Below are 15,464 nucleotides of genomic sequence, written 5' to 3'. Positions count from 1 at the left end.
GGAGAATGTAAATATTTAGCAACCGGAATTGAATAGTCAAAGATGGTTCACGACGTTAAACACCACCAACAAGTCTACATCTTATGTCGGGAAAGAGCACCAGATAACAACAACAACAACAACAACAACGACAACGACGATGACGACGGCAACAACAACGACAACAACGACAACAACAACGACAACGACGACGACGACGACAACAACAACGACAACGACGACCTAGGGGGTGGTGATAACAATAATATGAAAATTAGCTTGAATAGAGATGAGAGAAAAGAGAGACGAGAAAATAAGAATCTAAAGAATGTTTTTCGAATAAAAATCTAGGAAGACATTTTCTGTCAAATTGAATTTTTCCTATTAACCAGAATAAATATTTTCCTTTGACTTTATTTTCTTAGAATACTCAAATACGAGAAAATTCATGAAAAAAATAACCTTTCGAAATTCATTTTTTGAATTTTCAAACCGACCCTTCAATTAGAATGAGTTAAAACTTATATTGAATTGAAACTTAGAATTAGAATGAGTTAAAACTTATATTGAATTGAAACTTAGAATTAGTTGGGGTTGATTATCATAAGTTGAAAAGCAATGATGTGACAAGTAATTGAATTTATTTATATATGCGATGAATTTTTTGTTCTTGAAGCCATTATACTTTACTTAAAGTAACCGCCATCAATTTCCAACCATGAAATGATGGTTTGCTTACAAAATGCCTTAAAATTTTAATTTGAGTTAATTACCAATTTAGTACCTCGACTATTAGAATTTCTCTACTTTAGTTCTCGGTAATTTTTCTTGTCCAATTAAGTCCTCGATTTTGAAAAAATTAATCAATTTGGTCCTCCGTTTATTGTGGTGTTAAACAAACGTTAAATCGGAACCAAATAGATAATTTTTCTATAGTTAATTTAGGGACCATTTCGGAAATTAATTTTTGACTGAAATGGTTCCTTGACTATAATGAAATTACCAATTTGATCCTGATTTAACGGTTGTTTAATACTCATAAAAATTAAATTAACAATAACTTCAGTCAAATTTCGTTAACTGAACTAGATACATAAAATGGGACGGAGGGAATAACATTTACATCGAAATAATTAATCATCTAATAACATCATCATCATCATCGATGTAGAATGTGGTGAAATTTTTGTTGTAAATATTAATTATATTACAGTAGAACGACAGTTAAGCATTTGACACCCAAGAAGGAAAGCCCGCTTTTTGGAGCTAAGGAACTCCATTCAATCATTATTGTATGGACCATGGCTCACACAGCTGTGTGGATCATACTATTAAATAATGCACATTCAATATACATTATTTTTACTCCAAACCCTTGCTACTAAGTGCTATCACTATGTCAAAATTATAACTAATAGCAAACGGATAATTTTATTTTCTTATACTATTATATTTCGAAAGGTAAAATACTGGACTTACTCTTCAAGTCTCCACATAATTAACAATTATTAAACCAAAAAGTGTTGAAGAGGACTAGAGTTTGGGACAGCAAAGCCCAGGAGCTCTTGGCTCTCCTCAAACCTTCGCATTTCTTCCTCGTCCAACGTTATCCACGCTTCGATTCCATCCCCATTTTTGGTTTCCATCAACACCACGAGGTTCATGAACACCCCACTCCCAGTTGAGGAAGTGGGAGAAACCCACACAGGCTTCCCGAACCCGAAATCAACATCGTAGAACCCAATCTTGCACCAGCTCGTGAAACCCAGATACCCCGCCGCTCCATTATTGGACGACCCGAAATCTTCGATGTCTTTCATGGTCTTGCGCATTAGGTTCCGCCCTTGCTCGCCCCTCAGCCTCTTCACGTAATCGTCGTTGATTTTGGATATGGAGTTTCGGATTTGGTTGACTAGGCCGGGTAAATCTCCTCCTCCGCTTCTTGTTGTTGCGGTCTGGGCAGATGCGACCCAGATTAGATTTCCCATCGCGTGTTCTGAGAACGGCGGCGCCGCCCTTTTTCGTAGGTTTACTAAGTGCGTCAGTAAAGAACGCTTGCCGGAATCTTGATCGGAAGCGGCTTGCATTGCGGATTTCCAGATACATGCGGAGACAACCTCGACCTGCGTCGGGCGCCTCACGTTGGCTGCCACCATGGTTTTGAGGCGTGCGATTGCTGAGGAATCGAAGAGAAACCTGTAGGGAGAAGAAATCCAACCATTATTCATTTTGTTGAGCGAATTATACCATGGACTAAGACCTGATCCAAAATAACATTCAGATTATATATTTATGTATCTGTGATTAGTCCTTTATGTGTAATGTGTTACACTTACACATGAATGATTAACTGAAGGTGCAGGATATATTTATTGCAGACATATAATGTTAACATGTTTTCAATTATTTATTTACAACTATATGTATAAAACATGTCAATTGCTGACACATAATTTTTTTATCAAGGTTCACAATGTAAAATACAGCATGGTCCATGGTATGCACTGTTGCAAAAATTCCCGCCTAAGGCACCGTCTAAGTGGCAGCCGCCTAACGCCTAACTCGGCCGATTGGGTCGAGTTGACGGCCAACTCGGCCGAGTTAAGAGTTAACTCGAACGAGTCGACCTTGTTAATTTTTTGTTATATTTATAGATATTTAAATTTATTTATTTATATAAATATGAAAAGTAAGAGATATAATATATATATATATATATATATATATATATATATATATATATATATATATATATATATATATATATGGCATACACTTACACACGTATTATTTTTTCATTTTTGTAGGTCATCGCATAGGTATTGTGGGACCGCTTAGGCGATAGGCACCCGACTAGTGTCTAACCCCTACTGCAACCATGATGGTATGACAAGTAAACTTCTAACTATCTTGAATTCAGTTTAACTCGACCCAAATTGAAATATATCTCAATAAAAAATTATATCACAAAAATAGATAATTTTTCTAACAAAACCTCTTGGTGATGCACTTTCCGGTCTTGAACAGGGAGCCCCACATGGCCATGGACGCATCTCTAAGCCACAGATCCTCGGCGGGGAAAAGCGAACTCCCGACGAAGCTCGGCAACACAATTTCCTTGGCCGCACAGGCCGTCCCCGCCCAGCTTCTCAGAAAACTGCTCAACCCAGACCCATCCACAATCCTATGCGAGACACACAACCCAATCGCAACCCCACCGCAAAGAAACACATTAATTTGAACACTAGTCACCCCAGTCCCCGCCAAAGAACCACTAAAACTCGGCCTGCAAGGCAGAAACTCAGATATGAACTCAAGATCAGGCCGGCCAAGGAACTCACAGAGATCACGGTTGACCTTCGCGGTGACACAGAAAGCGCCGCGGTCGTTGCAGTCGATGGAGAGATCGTCGCCGTCTTTGATAACTCCGGCGAGGGGATAGAAACGCGTCAGAGTTTCGGCCAGGGAGCGCTTCAAGAGCAGTAGTCTTTGGAGGATTTGGTGGTCGGTGTAAGAAGGGTCGAGATTGGGGTAGTAAAGAACAATGGGGGCGTAAGGGGCGGGGATGAGCTGATCTAATAGACATAGTTTGAATGTTGTGAGGTGAGGTGGGGTTGGAAGTGATGGCTTGATCAACTCTTCTGAGATGATTTCCACTTCCATGGCTTTCAGTTTGTCAATATACAATGGAAACTTAGTAAGGCTTATATAAAGGGGAAAATATGAAAATAGTATCTTAAGATGATGAAGCAATCATGATAAGATTAATTTACAATTTAATTTAAGCTTTGACTAATGCATGGCACATGCAATTATACAGCCGTGTTGGACTGAACCTATGACATGGGCACATGCAATTTAATTTAGGCTTTGGCTTTGACCGTCAATACCGTCTTTATTGGGAGAGAGTATTGGCAAATTAGTTTATTATATAATATTAACATTAACAGTGTATGTTAATTAATCATTATGATTATGATGTCTATGACCTTAGTTTTGCGTGGGTAATGGCTCTATTTACCATATATCTATATGCATGAAGGTTCACTATTTGTATTATTATATTCCTATTAACATAGTATATATCTTTAGTTTAATACATAATTTGAAATTAGGATTCATAATGTGCGTGATGGACTTTGTTATCACTATGAAATTACGGGACCATGATTGAATAAGTTCTAATTTTAATTTGAATTTTTTTAATAATCTAAAATGGTTGAAAATGTGTAATTTACAATAAAAAGCATTGAGTTGTTAGATTTTGAAAATTTATATATAGTTGCTATTTTTGACTATTTTAATCAAAAGTGGGCGAAAATATTTATCACTATTGAAACTTGAAAGTGACCAACAACTTTGGTGGAATATCCATCAGACTTTTTGCAAGTTTCTATCCACTTGTGGTGGAAATTTTAAAAAGAAAAAAAAATTAGCCATATTTGATGTGGGTTTCTCCAATCATTTAGGGCATGTTTGGTTCGCAAGAAGTTGTTTTCCAGGGGAAGTGGGTTCCTCAAAATCATAGGAAGTGCTGGTTTCCCATGTTTGGTTCACTGGAATTTATTTTCCAGTGGAACTCAAATTCCTCATTTTTGAGGAAAACAAAATCTGAGGTAGACCCTCGGATTTTGTTTTCCGGAGGTGATGGGAAGAAAAAGCTATTTGGCTAGACTATTTTACCCCTGTTTTTCTTCCCCCTTTCGTTTCAGATTCATCTTCCTCCAGTTTCAACTCTGCGCTGCACCTCGTCTCCGCCAGCCTGCGTTTCGCCTCGCTTCCGCCAGTCGCCGTCGCACCTCCGCCAATCGCAAGTCCGCACCTCCACCTCGCCGCTACGCTGCCTCTGCCCTCTAGTTTCTGGCTCTGCTGACTGCTTCGACCGTCGGCTGCGGCTCTGCTGCTTTGACGACATGGATGAGTGAAGATGGAAGAAACCTAATTTTATTATCATTATTATTGGGCCTCAAATTGAAATAAATAATAATAGGAGCTGTGGGTTTTGGTTTACTGGTTTGGGCTTTAGGTAATATTTAATAATAATAATAATAATAATAATAATAAGGGCAAATAAGTCTTTTTATCTATTATTCCTTAACATTCTAAATCCAACCAAACAACGGAATTAATATTCCCAGTAACTTCTTTTCCACCAACCAAACAATAGAATCTATCTTCCTGGTAACTACTTTTCCATGGAATTTCACTTCCACTTCCCTTCAAATATTTTTCGCGAACCAAACGGGCCCTTAATGTACAATGATATATAAAGTGTTTTTATCCGTGAGTTTAATGAGGTATTGGTCTATGAAAAATGATGTATTATATTCCTTCTCCTTTCTCTCAAAAGTTGAATCCCTAATCTCAAAAGTCCATCACGGTAATTCAATGATTTAACAGACATGGTCAAATGTAAGTACACACAAGAGATCTGTTTACTATGGACATAATCCCGTTCTGTCGTTGCAGGTGTGTACCCTTTTTGTCTAAATTAGTCTCTATATTATATTTAATAGAAAGCGTCAGCATCCCACACTAATCATATAAAACGTTAAATCAACACTTTGCATGTTGGATGGAGAAGTCTCCCAACAAGATTCCTATCTACGTACATGGTTAAAAGACAAAGAGTTAGTTTAGAAAGTATCGCACTAAACTATGGATGGGAAATTAATTAATTAATTAATGATGGGATAATATAATCCTTGTTCATAGTCATCTATCTGCAATTAATTAAATATGTTGTAGAGGCCACAGCACCAAACATGAAATTATCTAATTATCTGATCTGTCGTCACATTACAACAGTAGCATCTAAGTTTGCATGGGTTTTTGCAACCTAGTTTCTGTCTTTAATTTCGTGGATGGCTTGAGAGTTGAGATCATCATGTGCCACACCTTGCCGCTTGGCCTATCCTCACTGCCAACCATATTACAAATTACAAATGCTGACTCATGCAGGTTCGATTTTTAATTTGGATTTTTGTGATTCCGTTCTTATAAATAAATGAGGTCCTACCAAAAGTATAAGTACAATTTTTAAAATTAATACAAAAATATATGATTTTTATTCCAAGTTATCTCTGCAGATTCAAGACTTGAGACATCATCTGTGCCTTTAGAAAAATAGAATGGTTTTGTCATGCTCAATTAATTAGGTCATAATTATTAGGAGATAAGTGATTTGGGATAAAATTAATGTGTTTTAGGATTAACTCTAAAAAAAAAAATTATTTCTTAAGTAGTTAGGTAAAAAATAAATATTGGACCCTCTAAAATTTGAGGTTTGTATTATTGCCTATCATAAACGCCCTTAAATCAGGCTATAGACTCATGCCACTCTACTTGATGCATCATTGATGATGAGATGATATGCATGCAGGATGTGACATGAATGAGAAATTAACTACATCTACATGGCAGTTTGTCTTTGGAATCTGATAATGGCGTGATTGTTGTAGGAAGAATCGCCTCCAGTCCCTCCACTATAATTTTGTTAAAGTATTATATATATAAAATAGGGGTACACTCAAATAAAATCCCATCTCACAATCTAGCACCACCAATATCATGACTGAAGTTGATAGTGTACAAGATTATTTGATTTGGATTCCTTGTGCGCATATTAAGACTAGGATTTAACTAGTGGATTGATTACGCAACTCACAACACTAGGATTCTAAGGAAAGTTACAAGAGATTACAAGTTTAGTTTAAGACTAACAAATAGAGAAAGAGTAGGACAATGACATATAAATAATATAATTATAATTAGTCATTGATACACAACAGCTCTAGCTCTAGAGGCAGGGTCATGTGTACTGTGAATTTAAGATTAGTAGGGACAACCCAACCAAGTTGGTCAAGATCAGACAATTATACAATAAATCAAAGTTCACCTTACATTATGAACTCTAAATCAAAATGACATTTAAATAATTTATCAAAATTAACGACAACCCACCCAAATTGGTCAAGGCAAATTATACCATAACCAAAATTCACAGCATTGAGAACTTTAATTCAAAATGACTTTCAAACTGTGTATAAACTTATAGTCCCATAATCTATATTTACTATAGAGAAAAGGGAAATCTTTGTAACTAATGATGAAGCAACACGTTATGAGGTAATCATATAAAGAAGGTTATACGAATTGACAATTTGTCTCAAGTGTTGATAGCATTTAATTGAAGGGGCCGGGGAATCATTATAGAGAGTAGGTGACAATTTAATTAATTTAGGCTTCGACTAATGCATGACGCATGCATTTATGCAATCGTTTAAAATTTAAGTTTCAGTTGATGCCAACATTTGGACATGCAACCATTCTTGGGATCTTCATAAATTAGTTTATATAATATTAACATTAACAATATTAATTAATCATTATGATAATGATGTCTATGCATGGCTAGCTTTAGTTTCGCGTGGGGTAATGGCTCTATTTGGTATATCTATATACTAAACTAAATTAAAAATTAAAAATTCAAAATTAGATGTGATAGGCAGGAATATATATCCTCCGGGCTCCTTATGTGTACATATCGCATGCCCGCTCTAAAGCGGACCAGAGAATCGTGAGGGACTATTTTCGATCATAACCGACCTCAGAACGGACCGACCCAACTTAAGATAGTTGACCGAGTAGGGACTCAACTGACAGTAGTATTTTCCTGCCTTGAGATTCGCCCCCACCATCTTAGGTTGGGCGAACTATCTGACCTCACCCATTTAGAAAGTTAATCCTTATTCCCTTAGTTCAACTCATTCGCAGCAGAGACGAGGGTATCAAGAATCTCAGCACACGTGAGAGAATTAGCAAAGCCTTCGATCTTCCCCTATGCATGGGTCACACGTGCCGCACATACCGAGCTTCCGGCATGCATGTGTTCCCTTTATCCCTATAAATACTGCATTCAATTATAGAGGGGGAACTTTTGGGCGTTTTTCAGATAACCATCTTCAGCTCGAAACTCTCTTACATGGCTAAAAAATTGTGGAGCTGATTTTGTGTATCAGAGATGTATGAGAGCTTCCTTACATCTCATATACTTATTACTTATGTTCACATAACAATTATACATGTTATTATTGCGTATTTTATTTTGTAATCAATTGTAATTTATTTAGTATAAAGTTTTTATTGGTGCACGTATTTTTTATTTAAAAATTAAATTTATAAAATGAAATCAAAAAATTAGAAAAATAAAGAAAAAGAGAATGAAAATTGGAAAACTAGTAAAGAAAAAATAGAGAATTGAAATAAACAATCCCCGATGTTTGCTTTTCTAAGGCCTTAACAATATCTAAGTTATATTTCCACAGATAAGGGAAGAAACATGACAATTAATATCTAGACCAAATTAATTGAATTTCATAAGTTCGGTTAGTTAATTTGATTTTCACCAAATTGTGCTACAAACTTAGCTCATCGAGTTAATCAATATAGCAAACACTACTTACATTCCCGGACCCAAATATATTTATCCAGATTTTTATTTTAAAAATGATCATTTTCTCATATATTCAATTTTTCATTTTTGTAGTATCATACAAAATAATCGCTCACCATTAAAATGGTTAAAAAAAAAATATTTATCACCACAATAAATTTCAACAAGAGAAATTATGCCAAACATTCCATCCTAGTGCTTTCCTGAACTGCCTGGAAAAACCTTGCCAAAAGTAGGAAGAGCTTGACTCAACAATCATCCACAGAAAGCACTTAAAGGTGGCCTCTCTTTGGCAATCGCATCTGCACCATTAAATGGAAGTGATGAGTTGTTTTGTAAGTAAAAGAGATGGAAGGATTATAGTGTTTGACTCCAAGGTCTAACCTTTGACTTTGTGCTTCTCCATCCTGTTGAATTTTTATCTGGAGTGTATGAGAAATTCTCAATGGTACTAGGATCAGCCTTCACATATGTTGGACTTTGATATGGAGTGTATGAGAATTTCTCAATGGAACTAGGGCCAGCTTTTCCACAGGTGGTAGAGCCAAGACATGGGGACAAATCCTAAAATGCTCATAAAGAATGTAATGTTAGTAAAGGGGCAACATGCCAGACAGTATAGAAATGAAAAGGATGGTTATCATAGACCCTAAAACTAAACCCTTTAGTATGACCGAATTTTAGGGCGTGCAAGATGGACAACAGCACAAGACCTCAATTTTAATTGAGCATGGCAAAACCATTCTATTTCTCGAACGACTTGAAGTTATCTCTTCAGATGATAACTTAGCTCTGCCCTTTAGCTTCTTAATCCGTGTTTCCTTTTAGGATGGTTATCATAGACCCTAGGCGCCCCCGACTGTCGAGGAGGGCCTAACGATTTTTTCAACCATAAGATCTATATCTCACAAATCCACTATAAAATGTGGAAAATGGGCCATTTATAAGTGTGATCAACTATGCTTCTTTGTATGCAGTTATGCATACATAAAATACATTATATACGTTGGAATCTTGTGTAGTTCTGTATCAGAGATTATGTAAGCTTTACAGCAATCCTAAAGTGATAGTAGTGGACAAGACTAGATGAGGAGCTTACCATTGTTGATGTTTCAGCTGCCTTTATCAAGAGGGAATCAGAATAAAATAGTATCTGCACACAAATGAATATAGAAAGGTTGTTGGTTACTAGAAAAGGTAATCACAGATGAAGCCAAATGCCCCTATGTTTAAGGATTGATGACACATGAATAGGGCTTGACAATGTACTGTAACAGAGGAGACTGCTGAAAACAATACCTTGTTCAGAAATTGGACATTTGATGCATCAGCAGCCATGACCTGTAATCCAAGACAATTGTTGGGGTTGGCACAGAAGGGGCAGAAGACAGTTTTGAATACACATCCATCATCTTTACACCAAATCCCCTGAGCAGGAATACTTTCGCGGGTTATATTGTAGATTCGCCGATTAATTGATTCCATATCAGATACCAAAATAGGAATGCTTGATGTTCTCATATCACAGTCCGATTTCCTCTTCCAAAGTGATTTTAGGTGAACCTTTGTTGATGAAGTCATTGAGCACTTAACTATTAAATTGTTCTCAGGAATCCCCAATGCATTGCTGCAACTAGAGCAAAAGATCTGTAGTCTCTTGTCCATAGCAAGGCTAGACTTCGAATATGATTTATCACAATGATTCAGGGCTTGTGACCTAGGAGATTTAGACCCATTCTCATCTGACAGACTAAACATGGAATCACATTCAATAGAGGGTGGAGAGCAATCATCAATAGGTGTGCTGGCAACTGCAGAATCAAGTTTCTCTCCCTGGAGATGGCTAACCAATGATACATCTAAGTGTTTTCTCCTTTTCTCTGCACGGGAATTCACACTAAAATTTACAGATGATTCTACATCAGGAATTATTCCATTACCTACTGCACAAAATTTTCTTTCAGGTGTAACCTCCAAGCATTTTGATTCAGGATCCTGCTTCACATCTGATATAGACATGTTATCACATGTCAAGTTATTTAAATCCTGAACAGATTCTTGAATAATTGTTGAATTGGAATATTCCTTGGACAAAGATTCAGGGGAAGTTGAATGAAGAGTGCCATTAACACCAGGAGTTTCCATTACGAAGGTAGATTGAGGGTCACCAGTGCATGCTGCTCCGAATGCTTCTCCTGAGCACCTACTAACATATTAATTGCCATTACAAAATAACATGAGAGCTCATTATATAAGACAATGAACATAGAGCAGCAGTTTATTGGTTTCTTCAAACTGAATGGAAGAATGGAATTTCAAATAATGATAAGGTAGGCAATCATTTGCAACTGGGTAGCAAATGAATATTTATCACATCATAGTATATTAAAAGGGCCAAGATAACTACCTGGAGCCATTTGGAGATTCACATTCCAGATCAATATAACTTCTGCTGTCCTTTGAGTTCTTTTCACTAGGAGAAATGAAACCCTGAATATCAGCACTCACTTGGTTGTTGGGTAAGTCACATCTTGTGAACATCTTTGAAAATTTGAATAGGCCAGCAGATTTTTGAATTCTGTTGGCATCATTTGCTTCTGCCTTTTCCCCTGGCAGAGTTGAAATATTCACTTTCTGATTGGTTTTCCTGGATATTCTGCTCTTATTTGCAGAAGGCATATCTTCAAGATTAACAACAGAATTTTGCGAGGCATCATCTGGCTTCCCAATACGGTCCTGATTAAGTGCAGAAAGAGCAACAACAATTATACTTTGCAGTTGGCCAGCTCCTCTCCCCCACCCAAAAAGAAAAAAATTGTCAATTAAGTACCTTGATGTCTCTGAAAAAGGATTTTAATCCATCCAATGAATCATCAAAGCAGTCATATTGTTTAATTGAGTTCCGCAACCACTTTGAAATGCATGCTCTATTCCTCACCTGACAGAAGCGCTCATCTGCACGTAAAACAGAACCTCAAAACATCTTTAAGAAGAAAAAAATTGTATAATTAGCCTAATCTTGCTATACCAGCCTTTGTCAAAATTTTCTTCCTTGGAAAAAACAAATGTACATCATATAAGTACCTAAAAAAATAATGGCTCCATAGTCAAATTTATGTCGAATGCACCGACCTACATGGAAAGAATGCAAGTATAAGGATCAAATACAACAAAATTGATAATGACAAAAGATGATAATTAGTAAAACACACACTATCTCCATTGGAATATTCAGGAGTGTGCATGCAAGGATAAAAATCCCAAAGAAAACAAGAAGAAAAAAATTGAGTAAATTGCATTATCCTGCCATATATTTCAAGATAATGACCTTCCAAAAAGCTGAATTATGAGAAATCACACATTTACTGTTTAAATTTATAAATTATATTCTCCTCAAGATAATTCCTTTAAGTGGAGGCATAATGCAAGCTTATAAGCATTAGATCTCAATTTGGAAGTAACATGAAAATAGAGATAAAACACTTCATATAACAATTTATGATGAAAAATAATTTTTTAAAAAATATTAAATCAGAATCCAGTGAGATATACACCTGTAGCCTGATTAACAGCTCGGAATGCTTGTTGACAGTACCACTCGCTCCCACTAAGAAGGCTTTTGGACAACTTATATGTATCATTGAATTTCTTCTTAAGTGAAACTTGAATATCATTTCTGATTATCAATTGGCCAGAAAGCAAGATATTATGCACAAGCAAAATAAATGAGAAGAAAAATAAAAATGAAGATGTAGGATTTCTCACATGTTTGGAAAGGGAATGCCAACAACTATCTGAAATAATAGTTAAGTAGCCATGAGTAGATTGAAACTCTTCTAGCTAAATAAACATCAGAACCAATAGTTACACTTCTGACAGGAATACTATTATCATCTTAATGAAAGTCCTTTACTGAGATCTCAATTGTGAAACCAAGTGAAAGTATGGCCTATAAAGCACACAAACCCACTATCAAATTCATTCTTCACTAGAACTCAACAAGTAAAAATATTCACATTGTTCAAAAAAAAAAAAAAAAAGAGAAAAAGGATACGACCACTCTAGCCATCTCATCAGAGAAATCAATGCCTTCAGAAACCTGCAGTAACCAAGTTTGATTACAGAAGATGCATTAATTTTTGAAGTTTGGATACCATCAAAGATAAAAACAAAATCAAGTGGCAAGAGCTGCATTCCCTTTCTTATTCTGTTAAGAAATATTATGAAGTTGTGGTTCAATGGGTAGTAAATATATACCACCCACAGGGCATCATGAGTTGGAGATTACAATAGCCTAGGCGCCTAGTATTTATTGGCAATGTGAGTCTCAACATTCTACAACATCTGCCAATTGTGGGACATGACTATTCAACTAACACAATAACTCTTGTACTTTCTACCATGAGTAAAATAAGAGAATGTTAATAGCACTTTGTTTTCCAACAGATGCAAATATGAGAATAAAGAAGACACTTTGGCATGACTTGAACAGAGTATGCCAAATAATGAATTCCCACATCAGTTATGGTAAGTATTATAACTTCCAGCTGGAATTTTTGTCCAGTACAATGCTATGACTGAGATCAAAAGTGGGAATCATAATAAACCATACTTGTGACTTAAAACATAATCTGATTAATCCATAAAGATCTAATAGGAATCAGCACTTAAACACAAGGTAGAAAAGAGTCCTAGGAAGAAAAGCTCCTGTCGAATACCTTTCCTCTGCAGACAGCAAGAAAAGCAGCTCCTTTCTTATTATCTTCAGAAGATCCTGATAAATTCTTCTCAGATTTCCTGCCCTTCCTTCTTCCCAAGACTGGTTTACGTCCCCGGTGAATGGATTCATAGTAACCCTTCAAAACAGATTCAAATTCTTCCTGGCTTCCTCTTGGCTCTAAATAAAACAAAGCCAGCCAACAAAGAATTATTGGTATTGGTAAACATAATCAAGCTAAATCAGTTTTCTTCCACAAATGCATAGTGTACATAGTTTCTAGTCAATTTGATCCTTTCACATTTAAGTAAACAAAGTACTGATTGTCAAACAATAAATATAAGCAAATCTTACCAACAAAAAGGGGTTTCTTAGCATTTAGTATATCCCATTGGCCTGTTGCTTGCCAGCGACTACTTAGTTTCTCCATCAGTTTATAGCTAGGAAAGAATATAAGACAGCCACCTGGAACAACCTTGCATATTTCTTCTAAAGATGTACCAAGTGAATCCTTCACAAAGAAAGGATGGCAATGAAGAGGGGGTGAAAGACTTAACTCGTTATGGTCAAATGTTAGTGTAAATGCCTAAATGGCTAGCAGTACCTGGAAAGCATATGAATCTGCTGTTTTATAACTTGCATTCAGTGGATAATTTGAAGGACCCCTTGAGATTACAGCTGCCCATAACTGAAGTTCACATCTATCAAGTCAGCACTATATTTATATCATAAATATAGCAATAGCAGATGCCCATGATACCTGTGATTCAGTGTCTATAACATGCGGAGCTTCCAGTGAAGTACTAAAAGGAACACCAAGTTCAGATGAAAAGGAGTTCATCGGTGACAAAGTCCTGTAAGAGCAACCTTTGGTAAACTAAATGACCTTTTAAGATAGATTTGCAGAGATTTTGAGCACAGAAGTAACTATGAAGTAGCAAAATATGATGCATAAAAAACCTCTAACTTAGCATAAGCTCCAGAAAATAAAACATCAAAATGAAGTATAGTGTGCTAAATTCCTAGGAAAAAATATATCCACAGGTGCTTACATAAATCATTATATGCTAATACTTTAGAACTGCATAGGACTATATGAGAGTTTCCTTATAATTGAACCCAAACAAATGAGGAAATATTAAAGTATCACCACAAAGATTCCAGTTAGGCATTATGTATGTATACCCTGATGTTAGGATAACAGATAGAGAACGATCAGCAATTTCTCTGAAGACAACAGCGGGATTCAAGCACCATAAGCTAAATGTATGTGTCGGACTACTATCAGCTTTTCCTGTAGTTGTATAATGTGATAAGAGTCAACAAAAGATGAGAAATATCAATTATAGACTGAATTACAGTATTAAAATAATATTTAAAAAAAAAATTAAAAAAAAGGCATATTTCTGCATTATTTCCTCTGCAAAGAGCTCAAAGGTCTGTATGATACTCCATATATAACTAGTTACTTTATAATAATTTCTAACATATTGTGATACTCTTAAATTAAATTTAAGAGTACACCTGCCCATTACCCACATCCATTCACCAGAGATTGTAAGGATGCTCTGCACTCCAAATGGATAAGAATTAACTAACCAAGTGGCATCTCTTTCCATTTAACTTCTAACCACATACCAGCAACTCTTTTGATATGACTTCGTAATGCTAGCTGATAATCACATACACGAATCCCATTCTCTGAGAAGAAGTAATTAAGTGAAGAGAATAACCCTGTGCAGCAAAAACAGTCGTTAAAAAATCACAAATTTCAGTTGATAGCCAAACCCAGCATTACTTAGATCTGTGACAAGATGTGATACCTTCCAGAACTGTTGCTGCCATGCCACTCAAATGAGCTACATCTGGCTCTGCATCAGAAGCAACTCTAATTGCCTGAAGGAAAGGTAACAATGACAGTAATGATGGTGAGTTGGTGACAACAAAAGCAAAGAAATTAACACTAATGCCTGAACATGTAATATTTGGTTATGTTTATTAAGTTCTTTAAAGAGACAACCTTTGTAGCACACTCTTTTAATATAGGGAAGCACTGTCTTGACACATGGGCTTCTTCTAACTCCTTTAAAGCTTTGTCACCAGTCCAACTGAAAATTACTTGACCAAACAACTGAGGTAAATTAACATGGAAAAGGGCATAGCAACAATCAACCAAAGCATCTATTCAGGGGAATAATGTATTGAGACTTGGGATGAACAAACAAAAGTTGCTCACCAATCCCTACATAAACAATATTGACAGTCACAGAAGCTTTAGAAGACACCAAAAGGGGGGGGGGGGGGGGGGGGGGG

General features: G+C 36.1%; 2 protein-coding genes across 2 annotated transcripts in view; both read right to left on the bottom strand.

Annotated features, from left to right (window-relative positions):
• Positions 1 to 1,147: 1,147 nt before the first annotated feature.
• LOC116005538 (stemmadenine O-acetyltransferase-like) lies at positions 1,148 to 3,673 on the bottom strand. The gene is made up of 2 exons (XM_031245754.1): positions 2,975 to 3,673; positions 1,148 to 2,175 (listed from the first exon to the last, which is right to left on the bottom strand). The coding sequence occupies exons 1-2, from the start codon at positions 3,640 to 3,642 to the stop codon at positions 1,488 to 1,490; spliced, it is 1,356 nt and encodes a 451-aa protein (XP_031101614.1). The 5' UTR covers positions 3,643 to 3,673; the 3' UTR covers positions 1,148 to 1,487.
• Positions 3,674 to 8,427: 4,754 nt separating this feature from the next.
• The window catches only part of LOC116006277 (Fanconi anemia group J protein homolog), a 10,492-nt gene continuing 3,455 nt past the window's right edge, over positions 8,428 to 15,464 (bottom strand). The window contains exons 11-29 of the mRNA XM_031246587.1: positions 15,388 to 15,393; positions 15,172 to 15,259; positions 14,975 to 15,047; positions 14,790 to 14,885; positions 14,337 to 14,445; positions 13,912 to 14,005; positions 13,756 to 13,839; positions 13,506 to 13,662; positions 13,153 to 13,331; positions 12,489 to 12,533; positions 12,200 to 12,228; positions 11,989 to 12,110; positions 11,519 to 11,566; positions 11,265 to 11,389; positions 10,842 to 11,170; positions 9,734 to 10,637; positions 9,534 to 9,587; positions 8,819 to 8,998; positions 8,428 to 8,736 (exon numbers count right to left, since the gene is read on the bottom strand). Of these exons, the coding sequence (XP_031102447.1) occupies positions 8,707 to 8,736; positions 8,819 to 8,998; positions 9,534 to 9,587; positions 9,734 to 10,637; positions 10,842 to 11,170; positions 11,265 to 11,389; positions 11,519 to 11,566; positions 11,989 to 12,110; positions 12,200 to 12,228; positions 12,489 to 12,533; positions 13,153 to 13,331; positions 13,506 to 13,662; positions 13,756 to 13,839; positions 13,912 to 14,005; positions 14,337 to 14,445; positions 14,790 to 14,885; positions 14,975 to 15,047; positions 15,172 to 15,259; positions 15,388 to 15,393 (2,752 nt within the window). The 3' untranslated portion in view covers positions 8,428 to 8,706. The remainder of the gene's footprint in view (positions 8,737 to 8,818; positions 8,999 to 9,533; positions 9,588 to 9,733; positions 10,638 to 10,841; positions 11,171 to 11,264; positions 11,390 to 11,518; positions 11,567 to 11,988; positions 12,111 to 12,199; positions 12,229 to 12,488; positions 12,534 to 13,152; positions 13,332 to 13,505; positions 13,663 to 13,755; positions 13,840 to 13,911; positions 14,006 to 14,336; positions 14,446 to 14,789; positions 14,886 to 14,974; positions 15,048 to 15,171; positions 15,260 to 15,387; positions 15,394 to 15,464) is intronic.

The sequence above is a fragment of the Ipomoea triloba genome, chromosome 15 (genome assembly GCF_003576645.1).
Source record: "Ipomoea triloba cultivar NCNSP0323 chromosome 15, ASM357664v1".
Taxonomy (NCBI): Eukaryota; Viridiplantae; Streptophyta; class Magnoliopsida; order Solanales; family Convolvulaceae; genus Ipomoea; species Ipomoea triloba.
The sequence above is the reverse complement of the archived record's forward strand: the minus strand, read 5'-3'. Positions and strand labels throughout refer to the sequence as shown.